General features: G+C 40.6%; 1 protein-coding gene across 1 annotated transcript; it reads right to left on the bottom strand.

The window, feature by feature from the left end:
• Nucleotides 1–452: 452 nt before the first annotated feature.
• LOC147450060 (protein neprosin-like) lies at nucleotides 453–17,565 on the bottom strand. Its single transcript, XM_086520979.1, has 7 exons — nucleotides 17,383–17,565; nucleotides 17,095–17,181; nucleotides 16,273–16,566; nucleotides 3,480–3,593; nucleotides 3,009–3,038; nucleotides 2,777–2,945; nucleotides 453–646 (listed from the first exon to the last, which is right to left on the bottom strand). Exons 1-7 carry the CDS (start codon nucleotides 17,563–17,565, stop codon nucleotides 453–455), a joined length of 1,071 nt encoding a protein of 356 aa, XP_086377105.1.
• Between the last annotated feature and the right edge of the window lie 2,688 nt (nucleotides 17,566–20,253).

Raw genomic sequence — 20,253 nt, 5'->3', positions numbered from 1 at the left:
TACAAATTGAGATTAAGATAGAAACATACCATGGAGTACCAAATCCTTTCTTCAAGGGGCTTAGTATTGACAAAACCTGTCAATTAGAAACTAAAGAGAAATTAGTGAATAGACATAGATAGTTACCTGATGATTTTATTTCCCTCGTCCTGGCAATCTAAAACCCTTGGTAGATATTAAACGATACAACAATTACCCCTTGGTAGATATCTTTCCTTGAAGTACAAGTGTGAAGGTTCCAAGAACTGAGCATCAACACTTAGTGAGTGATTTAGTGCGTTCACCAGAAGCTGGTCATTGTTAGGTAGGGCCAGTCCTTGAATTTTCCCTTTCACAACGATTTCTTCAAGTAATGTACCCAGGGGATGGGATCTAATGGTGAACATTAGGGGGCAAGTGAGAAACCCTATTTAATAGATCTTTTGACCTCAAAGGTACCCACAATTCTCTCATTAAAGAGGAGCTCCGAATGGTGACCCTGCACCAAGGGTGCTGTCTAGGCGGCACATCCTCGTCTCAAAGCCTAATGACTTCATGAAATCTTCAATAACTGATCCTGTAATCCTGTGAGACGCTTTATCAAGATCCAACTGCAACAATATACAGTCTTGCTTATTGAAAGCAACATATTCAATGCCAACCATTGCTGTCAAAATGTTTTCGTAAATTTACCTCCCCTTGATAAATCCATGTTTGTGGGGAGTGAGTACTTTGTCGAGGAGGGGGAAGAGACCGAGGAATAAAATTTTGGTGATAATTTTATAGGCTAATGATATCATCAATATGGGGTGCCCATGCTTTAGTTGGGAGCATCATACTTGTTTGGGGATAGGCTTAATGAGGTCTCTTTTATTTCTTCCATCCATGACTCCATCAACCACGGCTTGGTTAGCCATTCTCATGATAGGAGACTTAAGATCCTCTCAAAATTCCTTGAAGAAAAAAGTTGTCAACCCATCCAAACTAGGGAACCTCTCTTTTCTCAGAGCTTGCAGTGCAAGAGAGCATTCATCCTCAGTGTGAACACCTTCTCTGATAGGGATAACGCTCCAAGAGAGTAGATCTAGAGTTTTCTAACACACAAGAACGGACCTCAGATTGGCCTATAAACTGTTGCAAGTGGTTAAGCATTGAATGAGCCATTTCATCTGGATTCTCTATGTCATTTCCATCCATATCAGTGAGAGAGTGAACTAGGCATGGATTTCTTTTGACTTTGAGGGCCCTAAAGAAGTGTGCATAGTTGGTCTCCTCTGATTGAAGAACGGTTTCTCTGAATAAGATTCCGGCCTTCCTCACCTCCTCTAGTTGGTGATCGATTAAATCCGCTTTAGCTTCTAGCCATCTTCTGTGCTTCGCCCAGAGGTGGATCCTTCCATTTTTTGGTGGTTAAGAACTCAACTTCTTAGCAAGCTAGTTCATTCGTTCCTCTTGGTTCTTCTTCCTCCTAGGGCGTGCATTTTTAATAGCTTTTTGTATATTCTTGGTGAAGGTATCCCAAGCCCTTTGCCTTTCCGAGTCCACATCTTTTTGAAGTTTACTCAAAGCTTTGAGGGCCAGGCTTTTGAAGAACGGATCTTTGAGGAGGTGGGCCCTTGGTGAGAGTAGCTTCTTAGATCCTTCACAAAAGTGATCACCTCCTTTTTTTTTTCTCAATTTTATGCTCAATGGCAGATGATTTGGCAGACATTGTGAGGTTACCACCTTCAAATCAAGCCATGAGGATAGCCAATTGTCTTGATGCGAGCAGTAGCAGTGGTTCAGACAAGACGTCAAACCGGCATATTGTAGGCTAGTGTATGTGAACCTTGGGGTGCCACCAATACCCATTTCTCGTAGAGGCTTAGGCATTTGGATCTTCCAGATCCAGGGAACCGCCGTCCTAGAAAGATTATGGAGCAAAACTGATGGTCTATATTATATCTTTGGGCCATGAACGATTAAATAGATATTTTTCAAGGTTTCAACCTCATGTATAATTTGCAGTATAAACTCCCTTTAGAAATTTCATTTCACAAAATCACCTGCGAAACCTCCATTGTTACCAAAAACCTATGAAAGTGTGCTTGTAGATTCCTTAGCTGCATTCGTATGAAGCATTTGTACCCAAATGACTACTGTGGATCAAAAAATCCAAACCAAGCATCAAGTATAAGGCAAATGTTGCAGAAATTAAAATTAAGAATTTTAAGATGCGATGTTTTGGGGAGTTGACAATTTTTACCAAATGTATGTTGCATAAACATCAAATGAAACCACCAAAATAATGTACATAAGATCATAAAATAATGTGAATGTCACATGAGCTATATGTTTGTCCTTGCTCTCTAATGGCATATTGAAACTACACAACATGATGTGTTTATTGCTAGTAAAAAAAGGGTTTTATTTCACATGAAACTTTCAAAAATGTAAAATGAAGCTTGGATTACCTCATCCTTCAGTTCATTTTTATATGAGACTAGGGAGTGACGTTTAGATCAGTTTGTGTACAAATATGAGTAAATATAATATATTTTAATTAGATACGTTGGCTAACATACTATAGGCATAGGCATGCAAGAAGAAATTTTGAGATTCTTTTAAGAATTTAAATAGCAATTTATGTGGATTAGAGAAAAAAGGACACTTAAATGTCTTGTTTTGGTACCAAACTAGTGTTGGCAGTTAATGTTACGACCTGGGCCTCCAAAGAAGAAGGCAACACCCCAATTTTTGGCCGAAGTATGTGATAGGGAATAGCAAGTGGGATTAGTAGTGCGATATTTCATTGAACCAGGGTCAGAGATGACAGAATAAGATGAATCCACAATTCCTAGGGAGCGCACATAAGATGCCTTTCCATATCCCTCACTTGCAAAGTGACCGCTTCCCATTTGAGTCGTTGTATGTAGGCCGTCAATGTCAAAATTTGTTATCTCTCCTCCCCATTGAGCATTTGATGCCTTTTCTTGTAGACCATCTCTGAACAAGATCGCTGGCCAATAACCGATGTTAGTGTTACCAACCCGTAGCCACCAATTTCCTGAGACTTTGTCCTACAAAAAGAAAGCATTTTCCATGTTACTCGGAGTATGACAAAATATGGAATGTAATTTCTAAGAAAAATATAGCTAATGATAATTCTAGTAGAGAAGCAGAGTCCTAGTTTTGATCAAAAGGGATGCTACAAAAATGGATCTAAAATCAGTATTTTCTTTTGGATATGTGCATGTGTATGCATATAATGTGTGTGTGTGTGAGTGATGACATGTCTCTATGTGTATATGCATGCTTGTCCATATGTGAGTGATTGAGTACTAAGTGTTCGTGCACGTGTGTGTGCACATTCCTCTAATGGAGATTGTTGTAAAAACTAGCAACCTCTTTTAGAACTAGGTATTACATGGATTTCTATGCAACCTTTTAAACACATCTTGTAATTAATTTTGTGATTGCACGGTGCTATTATAGGCATACTATTATATGCATGTAGATACCTTCCATACTAAGATTGGTTGCACTTCAAATTGTGGCCCTCCATAACTAGAAACTGGTGCAATGGTTCCTCCCAAAAGCATGTCATTGGAGACGTGATAGCCGTTTTTTCGGCTCTTTGTAATTACCACAGTGAGTTACCTCACCCTACCAAAATCACCCAAACACTGTGGCTATCCCTACCATTTCACTGTACATAGGCGTGCGTGAGTCACGGGACTTTTCCCATATCTTCTTAAAAAACCCTCAATTAGCTAGTCATTGGGCTAGTTGAGCCAAAAATAAAAAAATAAAAAAAATAAAAAAAATATAAGTATATTATGATCCATGCGTATGTAAATATTTCTTTATATATAGGGCCTAAATAAAAGATTTTTTCATAATTATTTTGGTATTTATTTAAATATTTCTACCTAGGTGTGTGTTATTTATGCTCTGTACATTGCCTCACCATTACCACAATTTTCTCTTACCATTTTTCATACTCTTTATTCCATATAGAAATATTTTCATGTAAGCTTCTCTTATATTTGGTGTAACTCCACCCCAACAAAATCCAAAAAAACTAGTTTTATTTATGTGTATATTTTTTCACTATTTTGATTTTTCCCTTCCTATATCTATTTTGTTTTTTCCTAAAAAATTAGAACACCAAAAATATTTATCTTTTTATGGTAGCCTCATAATGAGAGAGATTTCTTTTGACCCCTTTATATTTTTTCCACTTATATTATTTATATTTGACATGTACATATTTTTTAGACCCCTCAATATTTGATTTTCTTAGTTGTACTATTCACTTATATCCTAATCTCAACAATATCTTCAATTATAGACCTACCAAATAAGGTCAAGGGTAGGTGGCATGCATACATGCACTATGGAGGGCTCACTCTTGGAGGTATTCAAAAGAATCATCCAAAGAAGGACCCCACAAGGACCTTTGCAGTGGAAAAAAACGGTCGGTTTTGCTAAATTTTTAAAGTTCACTTGCTCTCCGAATTTGAAAAGGTGATACAAACAAAAGTTGTAGCTTGTGGGCTGAACTTTTGCCTCAAATGTTTTCATATTTTTTTGAGCTACGAGCTGTGAGCTATGATTTTTTTAGTGGACCCCAGTTTTCCCATGCTATGCAGTCACACTCTCTCTTCCACTTTATCATTTTCCTCTTTCACACACACTTCTCCACTCATCATCCCCATCTCTCTCACCACTCCTCTCTGCACACTACTCACCTTCTCCTCAACCTTGAAGAATAAGAGAAACCATGGTGAACTCATACCTCCCACACACAATTCCATTCCAAAATTGACCACCTAGTCTCATTTTTCCTCCTCCAATTTACCCCTATCTATCAAAAAAACCACAAAATTCAGCCTCTTCTCTTAAAAGACAGCATCATGGTGGTTGATTACTCAGCTTCAATTACCTTGTCTCTCAAGGAAGGTCAAGAATGGAGAAAAAATGTACCGTCAAAGCTAGTGGACCGTCAACAAGCGTCAAAATCGGCTCTACTCAAGACACTTGGAGCATCAACCTTGTAAGAAAGCCACCTTTTCTTACCTCTTAAGAGTTTTTTTCTTCCTTATTTGTATCCTACATGGATACTCCCATTGTAAATATCCAATTCCATTTGTAAATTAATACTAACTCTACTAACACTAACCCACTATGAAAAGTCCTATCACCTCCATTTCTCTCCTCTCTCTTTCCTCACCAACTTCTTGATAATTCCAAGCAAAAGAAATTAGATAAATTGCTGAAAATCTAACCCAACCATGGTTAGAGGAGTAACCCTAGCCTTCAAAATTGCTATAAAAGGAGGGTGTAGCTAGCACAAAAGGGGGGGAGCCATAAGCAAGAGCACTATGCTATAGCTTGAGAAGCCAAGCTCAACCTCTCTAGAAGGAGCTCTTGAGTGGAAGCTCATTGTCTTATGCATGTGCATGTGTTGTAATAGGAGATTAGCAAGGGAAATCTATGCCATCGTAAGAGAGAGAGTGATCATTCAATTGAGAGTAGGAAATCTATCATTTCTCCTACTAGTGTAAGCCCAACATTCGCTGAATCAAGGAGGGTGGATTTGGACTAAGCTTGGATACTTTGTCTCCCTTCCAACGTGAAGTAATGGACAACAATGATGTGTAAGTGTCTTGGTGTTTTTTTTTGTTAAGTTCTTGATAGCTTGTCTCTGGTGTTGTCATCAATCTAGCCATAAATCCCACATACTGTAAGAGGGCGACAGGGTGGAGAGGACTCCCCTGGCCTTAAGACAGTGATTGGGGTGGCTTTTCTTGTGATGTGTTGTGGTGAAATTTACGCAAGCTATGTTGAACAAGTACTAATCTCACTTTGATTTGTCATGACAGATTTGTAAGAAGGTATTAATGCAACAAGCACCCCCTCCCCCTTTCTCTCTCTTTCTTAAATATATAGTTGTGTTTGCTTGATCATTGCCGATACGTTTCAAAGCAGCCCGAGCACTATCTCTCTCTCTCTCTCGTGTTTTAGTGTGTGAGAGTATTCCATTGGTGTTAAGGTTAGTGTAAATTCCTTGCTTGTTTGTGGGTTGCTCTAACGATTCTCCTCTTTTGCGTCCTAGTTCGCTCTTAAACTAGGTGGTGCCCCTTGTGTAGTTGGGATTTGGCGGTGGGTTGGTTGTTTTGGTTTGTGTTGTGTTGTGCCCCAGCCCCATTGAGCAGCACGGGAGCCTTGAAGGGTGTCTAGAGGCCACTCTTCTTGTTGCCCGCCCCGGACCGCCTCAAATTGGTGCCCCCACGGAGGACAGGCTTGTGTATGTTTTGTGAAGGCTCAACCTTTAGCATAATCAAGTAGCTTGCATGAATCACGAGAATTTGTATGATCCCTTCATTCCCATTGCAAGGCAAAAGGTACACATAATTGTTAGTACTAAGTTGCAATTTCAGCGAGTAATTCGTAGAATTTTAGGTCCTCTTAGGTTAGCCGAGATAAACAGTTCGGTAAATCCTTTTATTTTGCCTCTCATTAGGTACGATATTAGCTTGGACGTCTATATTTTTGTGTTATTTTAAGCATTAGGACATGCATAGGCCATGGATAATGGCCCAGGAATAGAGGTTTTTCCCTTTCATTTTACTCCACACATTAGAATAAACGTTGCAATTAGTAGAAAGATCCATTTTCAACAACGAATGGTGTTCATGTTTGGTGCCCAAAGAGCAGGAGAAATTCTTGCATCACCAAACCCTGTCATTCTACCTCTTATCAACTACCACACTTCTTTTGATGTACATGTGTTCATTTTATTTTAAAATGAAGTGCAGCCCGGCAAAATAGTGTGTATGTTTGTTTTTTCTTTGTCCAAGTTGTTACAAGAAACAAAAAAACGATCATTTGTTCTAACTGGGAATGTGTGTGCAGTGAAAGTTCAATCCTTAGAGATCTAGCTCTATTACCAATTGAGTTGCAGGAGCAAGTAGTAAGGCGTCTCCCTCATAACAAGAGGGTGGTGAAGTTAAGACGGAAGGTCCTACGCGTGGATTCCATTTTCCTCTTGTTGTTGGGCACTAAGGAAGACCGCGCATTCATCCAACTAGTGTGTGCCCTAAGATTGGTAAATAGAGTGAAATTTGGCGTTTGGCGAGTGCATTTCACCATTGAGGAAGACTCTTCAGGAAACTTGCGGCCAGAGTTCACGCTTCATAAACTCACATTTGGTGAATTTTTCCCTCATTTGCGTCTTATTAATAGTCTTCCTTTCGCTTTCAACAAAGGAGATAGGGAGCTATTTAGAGCTTGTCTTAATAAAGAGAGCATAGAGAAGATTGCAAATTTGTATAAATTCTCATCCTTCTCTACTTTCTATGACGCTTTGTTCATAGAGACATTGTAAATCTCTTTATGCTTTTGAATGATTTAACCATAATCCTAAGGAGTTTTTGTCCAGGAATTTTGTAGCACAAGTGGAGTCTTTAAATCTTGCAAACTTGATTGGACTTGATGAGGATGTTCTTTATGAAATTGTGAGAAGGTTGCCTCACTCCGACTGTGTGGAACTCGAAGGAAAGGAGCTCCTAGTCAATTGCTACTTTCTCACGGCCTTCGACGAGCATGAAGATCTAGTTTTTATACAAACCGCTTGTGCGTTGGGAATTGTAGAGCAAGTGCAATTTATCACTTGGGACGTGGTTGCTCTTTTGGATCTAGAAAATGAAGTTCTAGAGATTTCTGTTTATCGCCTTAGCTTTGAAGAATTTCAACCCTTCTTAGAGCTCATCAATAGTCTACCTTTTTGTTTTGATCAAACAAATCGAGACCTTATTGAAGCTTGGATAGCTGAAGAAGAAAACCTAGAGTGGTATTTTCTCACTTCTTCATTTGCAGGCGAGTGGTTCTAAATCTCTATTGTATCCCTTATTGTAACTCGTGTTGTAATCTTTCATAATAATGGAGAGCCAACGCCAAATGTCTGGATATCCTCTTTACTTTGGAGAGCCTGGAGAGGATGCAGAATTATTTTTAGCAAATTTCAAGATGTCTTGCCGTATTAAGAGGATAGTAACCGATCAAGAACGTGTAGAAATGTTTGAGGTGGTCCTTAGGAAAGATGCTAGTACTTGGTTTGACTCTTTGCCTGAGGAAGTTAAGGGGAATTACACAGAAGTGTTGAATCGTTTTAAGAGATACTTCTTTGATCCCCAAAACACTCAAAAACTATGGCAAGACATTGTTTCTCATAAGCAAAAAGACTTAGATGACTACTACTTGTACAAGCAAGAGTTTCTACGTCTTTGGGCTCTATGGATACAAAATGTTGCTAACCCTGGTGATGGTGCAGAATTTTTAAAGAAGGAGAGGTTCATAGCCGGACTCTTTCCTGACCTTAAGGTAAAAGTTGAGGCGGGTGCACCTGCTACTTTTGATGCAGCGGAAACTAGGGCTGCTGAGAAGTATAGGAAACTCAAGTGCTTAAGGGGAGAGGTTCCAATAGAAGTTCTTAGACCCAAAGGTAAGTCACAAGCATCAACATCTAGGGAGCTTCCTGATGTAACGGCTGAAGTGATTGAGAAGCTAAATGAATCTTTAAGCAGCCTGTCAATTCACCTTGCACAAGCTGTAGGTCCAAAGGGACAAGCAAAGAAGTCAGAAGAGAGAGAGCCACGAACTAGGAGAGTCTTGCAATGTTGGAATTGCGGAGAGTCTGGACATGGGATGTATAATTGTCCTTGGCCCCGTGGAGAGCCAGGGAGACCTAACTTGAATTACCCAGTGATGAATGCAGGAGAAGGAACTGGTCAACAACCAAGGCTTCTACAAAGGCCAAATGGACCAAGACCACCTCCACAAGGGGTAGAAGGAGTTCCACCTTTGCCAGATCCAAATGTGCATGTGGTAGAGGTGACAAATTCAAATGAGGTTGACATGGAAGCCAATGGAATTAAGCGTGGCCGAGGAAAAGGTAAAGAGAAAGAAGGAGTCACATCACAGAGTGACCATGGACAAGGCAAGAAGGCAAAGGGAACCAAGGAAACCAAGAGGACTTGACGTCGTATCAACCTCCAAGACTTCCCTCTTGGACATGGTATGGCTCCGTACAACTTGTTGGAAGACATGAGAGGTAAGGGTCCTGATATTTCATGGCCTCAATTTCTTGCATTATGTCCACAAGTTAGGAGGGATTTAACAAGGGCAGTTAGCACTAGGAGAAAGGTAAAAGAGAGTGTGCCTGTTGTAAAAATTGCACAAGCTGAAATGAATGAGGACATTACACCGGTGCTAGACTGTTACATCAAAGGGAGATTGGTTAGGAAAGGTCTAGTGGATGGGGGTGCACAAATTTGCATCATGACAGAGGGACTCATGCAAAAACTAGGCATGCACATCCATGAGACACCTGAAATTAGGGTCAAGATGGCAAACAATAGCAAGGCTAGGTGCGTAGGCATTTGTAAAAATGTTTTTGTGGAGGCCTTTGGCATTAAGAAGGCAGTGGATTTCTATGTCATGTCTACCAAGGGAAATGGTTACCCATTTATCCTAGGAAGACCATGGCTAATGAAAATGCGAGCTTTGCAGGATTGGGAGAGTGGGAAATTAATTTGCAGGAATGACAATCATAAGAAGGTTGTCTTTGACATGAAGGAGCAACGCCAAGAGGAGCTCCATGAAGAATCATCTCAAAGTGAGACGGAAGAAGGTTGGACCGATAGCACTTCAGAAGAAGAAAGTAGCGGCAGCATTACTGAAGAGGAGTCTTCCATCGAAGTCATGGGGGTAAGGTTTAAGCCAAGCATCCAAGAGACCTCTTGTCAAGGCTTGGAGGAGGTAGGTCCTCAAGAGAACCAAAAGGTGGAAGATGAAGGAATGTTAGAAGGTATGTTGTCTACAACACTTACAAAGGATGAAAGAGAGGAGTTCAAATGTGTGCTAAGGAAATTTCCGAAGCTTTTTGCTAAAGACTACACCGATGTGCGTGGAGTAGATGTTGTTCAACACAAGATTGAGTTGAAGCCAGAGGCCACACCTAAGGCTCAAAAGCTACGAAGGCTAGGAGTCATTAAGGAGCAGGCTCTACTCAAGGAGGTAAGGAAGCTTCTAGCAGCAGGTTTCATTTATCCAGTGGAGAATTCAGAGTGGGTCTCTCCCATTGTTGTCACTCCTAAGAAAAACGGCAAGTGGAGGGTGTGTGTGGATTATCGTCCACTTAATGAGGCAACAAAAAGAGATCACTTTCCCCTCCCATTTCAGGATGAGATACTAAATGAAGTAGCTGGTCATGAGAAGTACACTGTGTGTGATGGCTACTCGGGTTACTTTCAAATAGGTATCGCATTGGAGGATCAATTGAAAACAACCTTTATCACTCCTTGGGGCTGTTATGCTTTTAGAGTCATGCCATTTGGCCTGACAAATGCTCCTGCAACTTTCCAACGCTTCATGAACATGGTGTTTCAAGCATTCTTTGGAAAGTCCATTAGGGTTTTTATTGATGATTTTTGCATTTATAGCTCAAAATCATTGCATCTACAAAGGGTAGAAGAAGGTTTAAAGAAGCTCTATGACATGGGAGGTCAACTCAACCCCGACAAGTGTCACATAGCTGAGGATGAAGTGATCTTGCTTGGTCACAAGGTTTCCTATAAAGGCATTGAGGTGGATCCTTCAAAGGCAAAGGCTCTTATTGAGCTACCATCACCCAAGAGTCTTAAGGAGGTCATCTCTTTCATTCAGAAGGTGAAGTATATGTCACGCTTCATTCACTTAGCCTCGGAGTTGCTTCATCCTTTGCAAAAGTTAACACAACAAGTAGAATTTGCATGGTCTGATGAGATTGAAGAGTATTTTTGTAACATTAAAGTCATTTTGTCAGAGCTACCAACACTCATGCCTCCTTGTTGGGAGTACACATTCTTTGTTAGCTCTAGTGTTGGAAGGGAAACAATTGGTGCTGTGTTGCTACAACAAGATCCCCACAGTACAAGGATGCGACCCATCTACTTTGCTAGTAGGGTCATGAATGCTTTGGAGAGAGACTACACAGAAGCAGAACTCATGATGCTTTCTCTCATGTTTGCGGTGAGAAAGTTTAGATCCTACCTGCTACCAAAACCTTTTGTAATTCTCACTGCAAAAAATTTGTTCCCTTGGGTGTCATCTCAAATGAATCTTAGTACTAGGATCTCAAAGTGGATTATGGAGTTGCAAGAGTTTCAATACTCTTTCAAGGTAGAAGATAGTGTGCGTGCACAATTGGCAGGGATTTTCACTCATAGGGTGCACGAAAAGGAGATTAAGGTGCCTGAAGTAAAGACCCTACCATTGCCACCACCAAAAAGTATTCCTAATGCTTTTACTTTGTTCTTTGATGGAGCTTTTCGTCGAGCCACAGGAAAAGCAGGGGGAGGGCTAGTGTTGCTCAACCCAAGTGGAGAGGTGGTCATGAAAGAGAAGTTCAATCTACCAAGTTCAGCTAGCAACAATGAAGCAGAATATGACACTCTACTTCATGGTTTGAAGATGTGCATTGGCCAAGGGATACAACGCCTCATGGTAAAGGGAGATGCACTTCTCATTGTTAAACAGATTTTAGGCATTTGGGCATGCAAGAATGAAGCTTACGGACAAAAGTTCATGCCATTCGTAGATTGTTTAATCAATTTGAAGAAGTGCAACTATATCATATTCCTAGGAAACAGAATGAAGATGCCGATTTACTTGCACAGCAAGTAGTTACATGTGTTGAGAAAGAAGTGCAGGTCATCATGGTGGCAGCAACTGTCAAGCAACCGAGATACCAGGGATTGGAGTCATTGACTCCCATTATTAGCTACATTTTGGAGGGCGAGTTTCCACAAGACTTCACGAAGGCTCAAAAGAGGAGACTCATGAAGAAGGCAAGCGCATATCTCTTCCTAGAAGGCTCCCTCTATCAAAGAGGGAAGGATAAAGTGTGCAGAAGAGTACCAACTATCGCGGAAATTCCAGCCATTCTAAAAGGTTTGCATGAAGAGGCATGTGGTGGTCATTTTTCCCAAGAATTAACTGTGAAGAAGATTTTGCTTGCGGGGTATGTTTGGCCAAGTCTGCATGTGGATGTCCAACATTGGTGTAAAAGTTGTCACAATTGTCAGGTAAATGGGAATAGAAGATTGATTTATGGTCCAAGGCAAATCGTTCTTGCAAATGGACCCTTTGAAAAGTGGGGCATTGATGCTATGGGTCCTCTGCCTAGGACAAAAAATGGTAAACTCTACATTCTAGTGGCTGTAGACTATATGACTAGGTGGGTGGAAGCACAAAGTGTGGCAAAGGTAAATGAGAGGACAATGAGCAAATTCGTCTACACTCACATTTGTTGTAGATTTGGCACACCTTTGGAGATTGTTTCTGATAATGGTCCAGGGTTTAGAAAGGGATTGCTCACAGAAGTCTGTGAAGAACTTCACATTCTACATCGTCACAATACACCCTACTATCCCCAATCAAATGGTTTGGTAGAAAAAGCTAATGGTGTCATTGCAGGCATCATTAGAAAGATGGTGAAAAACAAGACAAAGTTGTGGGATGACTTCTTGGATGGTGCCTTGTGGGCGTATCGAACCACATATAGGGAAGCCACGGAGTTCACACCATTTCACTTGGTCTATGGTCAAGAGGCTTTACAGCCAATTGAACTAAACATTCCAACAATGCGACTTCATGGCAAATCAGCACAAGATGATCAAGAAGCATGGATGGATCGACTTCTTACCTTAGCTGAGCTTGAGTGGAAAAGAGAAGCAGCATATGAGTGCTACAAGAGGAAAGCCACACAAGCAAAAGAAACGCACGACAAGAAACTGAAGGACAAAGGCATCAAGGAAGGAGAGCTTGTGCTAAGGTATGACAATCGACTTGACAATCGTTTTGATGCCAAGTTTGAAACTAGATGGCAAGGGCCATACATAGTCAAGAAGGCTTTCAATTCTAGTTACTATCAGCTTATGGACTTGAATGATAAAGAGCACTCCAGGAAGGTAAACGGGTATCGCTTGAAGCCCTATTTGAGTCGCCTTCTACCAAAGGATCTACCAAAGATCTGTCCAAAGGCCGCTCCCTCATGTAAGTATTCTTACATGAAGCATGAGTGTAACTCCAGCCAAAATTCTAAGGGGCCAAACAATGAAGATCTTGTCAAGGACTCTGAAGCACTCTCTTTGGAAAAGATGCTCTATGATGGTACATGAATATACCATCATCCAGGGGGAGGGCTAATGATAGCCGTTTTTTCGGCTCTTTGTAATTACCACAGTGAGTTACCTCACCCTACCAAAATCACCCAAACATTGTGGCTATCCCTACCATTTCACTGTACATAGGCGTGCGTGAGTCACGGGACTTTTCCCATATCTTCTTAAAAAACCCTCAATTAGCTAGTCATTGGGCTAGTTGAGCCAAAAATAAAAAAATAAAAAAAATAAAAAAAATATAAGTATATTATGATCCATGCATATGTAAATATTTCTTTATATATAGGGCCTAAATAAAAGATTTTTTCATAATTATTTTGGTATTTATTTAAATATTTCTACCTAGGTGTGTGTTATTTATGCTCTGTACATTGCCTCACCATTACCACAATTTTCTCTTACCATTTTTCATACTCTTTATTCCATATAGAAATATTTTCATGTAAGCTTCTCTTATATTTGGTGTAACTCCACCCTAACAAAATCCAAAAAAACTAGTTTTATTTATGTGTATATTTTTTCACTATTTTGATTTTTCCCTTCCTATATCTATTTTTTTTTTTCCTAAAAAATTAGAACACCAAAAATATTTATCTTTTTATGGTAGCCTCATAATGAGAGAGATTTCTTTTGACCCCTTTATATTTTTTCCACTTATATTATTTATATTTGACATGTACATATTTTTTAGACCCCTCAATATTTGATTTTCTTAGTTGTACTATTCACTTATATCCTAATCTCAACAATATCTTTAATTATAGACCTACCAAATAAGGTCAAGGGTAGGTGGCATGCATACATGCACTATGGAGGGCTCACTCTTGGAGGTATTCAAAAGAATCATCCAAAGAAGGACCCCACAAGGACCTTTGCAGTGGAAAAAAACGGTCGGTTTTGCTAAATTTTTAAAGTTCACTTGCTCTCCGAATTTGAAAAGGTGATACAAACAAAAGTTGTAGCTTGTGGGCTGAACTTTTGCCTCAAATTTTTTCATATTTTTTTGAGCTACGAGCTGTGAGCTATGATTTTTTTAGTGGACCCCAGTTTTCCCATGCTATGCAGTCACACTCTCTCTTCCACTTTATCATTTTCCTCTTTCACACACACTTCTCCACTCATCATCCCCATCTCTCTCACCACTCCTCTCTGCACACTACTCACCTTCTCCTCAACCTTGAAGAATAAGAGAAACCATGGTGAACTCATACCTCCCACACACAATTCCATTCCAAAATTGACCACCTAGTCTCATTTTTCCTCCTCCAATTTACCCCTATCTATCAAAAAAACCACAAAATTCAGCCTCTTCTCTTAAAAGACAGCATCATGGTGGTTGATTACTCAGCTTCAATTACCTTGTCTCTCAAGGAAGGTCAAGAATGGAGAAAAAATGTACCGTCAAAGCTAGTGGACCGTCAACAAGCGTCAAAATCGGCTCTACTCAAGACACTTGGAGCATCAACCTTGTAAGAAAGCCACCTTTTCTTACCTCTTAAGAGTTTTTTTCTTCCTTATTTGTATCCTACATGGATACTCCCATTGTAAATATCCAATTCCATTTGTAAATTAATACTAACTCTACTAACACTAACCCACTATGAAAAGTCCTATCACCTCCATTTCTCTCCTCTCTCTTTCCTCACCAACTTCTTGATAATTCCAAGCAAAAGAAATTAGATAAATTGCTGAAAATCTAACCCAACCATGGTTAGAGGAGTAACCCTAGCCTTCAAAATTGCTATAAAAGGAGGGTGTAGCTAGCACAAAAGGGGGGGAGCCATAAGCAAGAGCACTATGCTATAGCTTGAGAAGCCAAGCTCAACCTCTCTAGAAGGAGCTCTTGAGTGGAAGCTCATTGTCTTATGCATGTGCATGTGTTGTAATAGGAGATTAGCAAGGGAAATCTATGCCATCGTAAGAGAGAGAGTGATCATTCAATTGAGAGTAGGAAATCTATCATTTCTCCTACTAGTGTAAGCCCAACATTCGCTGAATCAAGGAGGGTGGATTTGGACTAAGCTTGGATACTTTGTCTCCCTTCCAACGTGAAGTAATGGACAACAATGATGTGTAAGTGTCTTGGTGTTTTTTTTTGTTAAGTTCTTGATAGCTTGTCTCTGGTGTTGTCATCAATCTAGCCATAAATCCCACATACTGTAAGAGGGCGACAGGGTGGAGAGGACTCCCCTGGCCTTAAGACAGTGATTGGGGTGGCTTTTCTTGTGATGTGTTGTGGTGAAATTTACGCAAGCTATGTTGAACAAGTACTAATCTCACTTTGATTTGTCATGACAGATTTGTAAGAAGGTATTAATGCAACAAGCACCCCCTCCCCCTTTCTCTCTCTTTCTTAAATATATAGTTGTGTTTGCTTGATCATTGCCGATACGTTTCAAAGCAGCCCGAGCACTATCTCTCTCTCTCTCTCGTGTTTTAGTGTGTGAGAGTATTCCATTGGTGTTAGGGTTAGTGTAAATTCCTTGCTTGTTTGTGGGTTGCTCTAACGATTCTCCTCTTTTGCGTCCTAGTTCGCTCTTAAACTAGGTGGTGCCCCTTGTGTAGTTGGGATTTGGCGGTGGGTTGGTTGTTTTGGTTTGTGTTGTGTTGTGCCCCAGCCCCATTGAGCAGCACGGGAGCCTTGAAGGGTGTCTAGAGGCCACTCTTCTTGTTGCCCGCCCCGGACCGCCTCACTAGCTAGGTATGCAGTGCCTCCCGAGCAGAAGCTCATGATGTTGTGCATTGTATGAAAAACATTGTAACAGACTTTGTTTTCCTATATGAGAAAATTTCTAAATCTTGTTGTGATATTGTCTGCCTCACTAGAGACTATAAGAAGACATGCAAGCTTAGAAGGGTTAGGTAGTGAAATTAGTATAATCTATAATTGCTCACAAGGGGACCACCAAGAGATTTTGTCTCATGTTCAGATATAGACTTTCTGCAGTGTTGTCTCATGTAGTTAGCATAAACTTGACTCAACTCCTATAGGTCCTAGCATCCTTATTTGAAGATTTAAACTATAGATGTGATAAGATCCAATAACTTCCTTGAAGAAATTGTAGTACTTGAAGAAAGAATTCACCTCATGGCCCTTAGGAATTATAACATCAAGCATACTTTTTGTGGAAGGAGTATCTGTGTTGATGGTGGAGTTTGGATCGCGCCGATATTGTCTTGCAAGGTGTGGTGCAAGGAGGTCAGAGGTAGAAGGCCTTCGTATGGGGACGGTATTTTGAGGACATCGTCCATTCTGATGCCAAAGTTGAGTCATGGAAAGGCTACTAGACAAATTAGCAGAGGGCGCTGAGTGTGGTGGACTAGGTTTGGTAGCAAGCACATGCTCTTCAATCTCCTTAGGTACATAGCTTGGGGATTCCTAAACAATAACAGGTAACAAGGTTGAGCCTCAGAAACTTACAATTCTTGAGAGCTACAACTAGCCTCTCTCTCTCTATACACACACACACATACACACATACATATACAACCATCCTCTCTCTCTCTCTCTATCTCTCTATACACACACACACACACACACATATACATATATATATACCCTCACAAGGAGTTAGGGGCTATAGCCAATATACATACATATTGAGCATGCATATTGGGCTATAGCCCCTAACTCGTTGTCAAGATAAGCAACACAATCTTCCGAATCTCTCTCTCTCTCTCTCTCTCTCTCTCTCTCTCACATCTAGCTGCTCACGGCGGTATGTTTATGTGACAAGGAGTTAGGGGCTATAGCCAATATACATGCATATTGGGCTATAGCCCAATATGCATATTGGGCTATAGCCCCTAACTCGTTGTCAGGATAAGCAACACAATCTTCCGAAACTCTCTCTCTCTCTCTCTCTCTCTCTCTCATCTAGCTGCTCACGGTGGTATGTTTATGTACCTGGAGAGTATGGTTTTGCAGGAGGGGGTGATCGAATGCGGGCTGCTTCTCGCGAGGGACGCAGAGTATCACGTCCCCATCCGGGCTCTATTATATTATACAGCAATACAACAACACATAACAACGCTACATTGAGAGAGAGAGAGGGGGGGGGGCGGCGCAAATGAGAGTTGTAACGCAAGCGAGTGTGTGACAGTAACTAGTTGTGACGCTATTGCTGGGGAGAGAGAGAGAGAGAGAGAGAGAGAGAGAGAGAGAGAGAGAGAGAGAGAGAGAGAGTATGGTGACCTGTATGGTAAGCACGGCGGCTGTGGTGAGCTTGCGGATGTGGAGCTTAGCATTGAGGAGGAGCTGGGCGCCACGAACTCCTGAAGCAGGTGCAGTGGCGGAGAAGCTGGCGCTGCAGCAGCCGCCACTGAAGGCCAAGAGTAGCAGTAGCAGCGAAAGCACGTTCTCTCTTTTGATCATCATCTTGCCAAAAAACGTAAGCCTTTACACAAGCCCTTGTCTCTCTTTTGCACACCCCCTTCTCGCTTCTCCGACCATATTTTCACTAGCCTCGCAAATCAAGATTTAATGGATTCTAGTGCATCTTTTGTGCTCAAATGGAAGCTCGAGGCATGTTGAACTAGCAGTCTAATCCATTCTAATTTATCTTTTGTGCTCAAATTGTAGCTCGATGCAAGTTGAACTAGCAGTCTAATCCATTCTAATATATCTTTCGTGCTCAAATGGAAGCTCAAGGCATGTTAAGCTGCTAGCACAAGCCAATTTCATAAGCTAGGATGTGTGTAGAGAAAAAGACTTGATTTACATTTTGTCATACAAAAAATTCAAACCTAAAAGCTATATACAGACATCTGCCAAAATAGAGACATCATCGCTCATGATTTGAAGCCAAGATCCCATATGAAAAGTCTCCATGTCCGTTGAACTCAATCACCACTCCATCCATGATGTCCTTAAAGTGAAGCTTGGGCATCTAATCAGTATATGACATCCAATGTCTGCTAATTGACTAAGATCAAACTCTGTTTCGGTTGAGGAACATAACGCACATGTCGTAGCATATACGATGCAGCATTGAGCAATGTCATACAAGCATCTCTTGCACCATCGATGTAATATGCTGACTTGTTTGCAAGGTGCACACAACCAAGTCTCCCACTAGAAAAGCTGATGAACCATTCATGACATGGCGTGAGACACAAAAAATAGCAACATCATCTAGCAACCAGTGTGAAGAAAGTGTGCCATCGCGAGAGATATATGCAAGAGGTGCACTAGAGGCAAGCGTGACATCACTGTCATTTGCATGGCTAGGCACTAGAAACACCTTTATAGCCTTTGCCATAGCTGCCTCTGCATATTGCATACATCTTCTCTACTACCTCGTACGCCTGAAGCAGCACAATATAATATGCCATCTGTGACCACAATGCCAACATCTCAAAAATCAGCATGAGCTAAGACCTCATGTCGTCTCTATATACTCTAACACACATATTTGCAAGATGGATGTTAAGAGACAAAGAAATCTTCATATGCATCCAAAGGCTTCGAATAGAAACTTGACTACTGCATCATGTACACATAATCACTACATGTTTATAAAGTAGCTCTATATATGACACACAATATAAGATTCATAACTGAATGTAAATCCGTGTATAAGCAAGCAGTGAGCACCAATGTGGATGAGTTTTCTAACCTCACTCTTATCTTATTGCAGACATACCAAGAACCACGAATATAATTGTCAATCCATGGGACAAAGATGACTCGACTAGTGCATGGAGGCTACAAGAGGGTGTCAATCTCTTGAAAAACAACAGATAACTCGCATCTAACACAAGCTACACTCAAATGACCTAAGTCATCAAAAGCTAGTGAATCGACAAGCAAACCATGATCGTTACAGCATCAAACGACATACGAATGCTATGAAACTTCTAGGATAAGTATATAAGACTTAAGCACACATGCTTGTGGTCTCAAATCTCACTTTCAAAGAGTGGAAAAAAATGCGATTATTAACATTACTGAGATCTTGACCTAGGTCGTTTTTGACCCAAAATGCATCTAAATGCTTAGCAATCATGCCCCAATATCCCGCTATACTTACTTTGTGATTTCTTAGCTTAAATTCCTACTTATAATGAGATTTAGGCCTCGAGTCCATGATGTCTAATGCTACGAGTTACCATGATATGTTTATGTCAATGTATAGAGCTCTTACTTGTGGTTGCAACACAACAGACGGCACTGCAATGTGACAACCAACAAGAGAGATACAAGAATGAGAAGGAGAGAAGAGAGCGTTGTAAGCTCACGCTGTGTGTTTCATTATCCAAAAACGTCATGATAACTGTACAAAATTGGCTTTTGTATCTTAGCCAAGGTTTCTTAGGTAAAAAACTAATCATCTGGGAGCTCTAACCAAGGATTAACTGATACAATTTGGAAGCTTATAGCTCCGGCTCATAGATTACAATATCCACTTGTCAAATAGGAGTTACCAAATTCTCGATTTATCAAAAGAATAAGTGTCTTTACAATGAAGCTCCCGAAAAATGTTACATGGGTTAGCTTGTTGTTAACATTTCCCCCCTCCTTGAGTGTGTTGTCCCTTGACACAGTTTCATGGACATAAGTAGTCTTCGGGTTGACGGCTGACGAGGCGGTCTTTAAGTGCTTGAAGAGATTTTTGATATCGGATGCGCCGTTCTTTCTCAAGGACTTGCAAAAATTAAATAGTAACTTTATTCTTTAGTTCTATGGCTGAATATGAACCTTGAAGTTAAATTGTTGATCACTGGTCCAAAAATCTTTGTACGCCATGTGAAGAACCCGGTGTAAAAATATTCTTCAAATGCCAACATATTGTTCGATGGCAAGAATATGCATCTAGCATAGAAGCATTAAAGGAATTCTTCTGAAGGTTGCCCACTTAAATCATAGCATAAGCCTTGATTACCTTCTAAAAAGGACATCCATGAGGCTCCCGCTTGTTCAAGCTCATGAGAAACTTGAATACATGTAAGCAGCATTTTGTAGCTTTTGAAAAGCATTGCACATGAGAGGTCAGGGAGGCTCTTGAAGAAGTTCATGGCACCCATTAGGGTTTGCACCATGTATTCTTCATTTGTCGGTCCTTGC

The sequence above is a fragment of the Adiantum capillus-veneris genome, chromosome 9, assembly GCF_014529385.1.
Source record: "Adiantum capillus-veneris isolate H3 chromosome 9, ASM1452938v2, whole genome shotgun sequence".
Taxonomy (NCBI): Eukaryota; Viridiplantae; Streptophyta; class Polypodiopsida; order Polypodiales; family Pteridaceae; genus Adiantum; species Adiantum capillus-veneris.
The sequence above is the reverse complement of the archived record's forward strand: the minus strand, read 5'-3'. Positions and strand labels throughout refer to the sequence as shown.

What these genes read in the sequence shown, in the direction of transcription:
- LOC147450060 (XM_086520979.1), bottom strand. Translation starts at nt 17,565, where the DNA reads ATGATGATCAAAAGAGAGAACGTGCTTTCGCTGCTACTGCTACTCTTG. An exon ending in TAATTCCTAAGGGCCATGAG is followed by an intron (nt 3,594 to 16,272) that starts GTGAATTCTTTC and finishes GTAATTACAAAG; the next exon opens with AGCCGAAAAAACGGCTATCA. An exon ending in CAGGAAATTGGTGGCTACGG is followed by an intron (nt 2,946 to 3,008) that starts GTTGGTAACACT and finishes CTACAAGAAAAG; the next exon opens with GCATCAAATGCTCAATGGGG.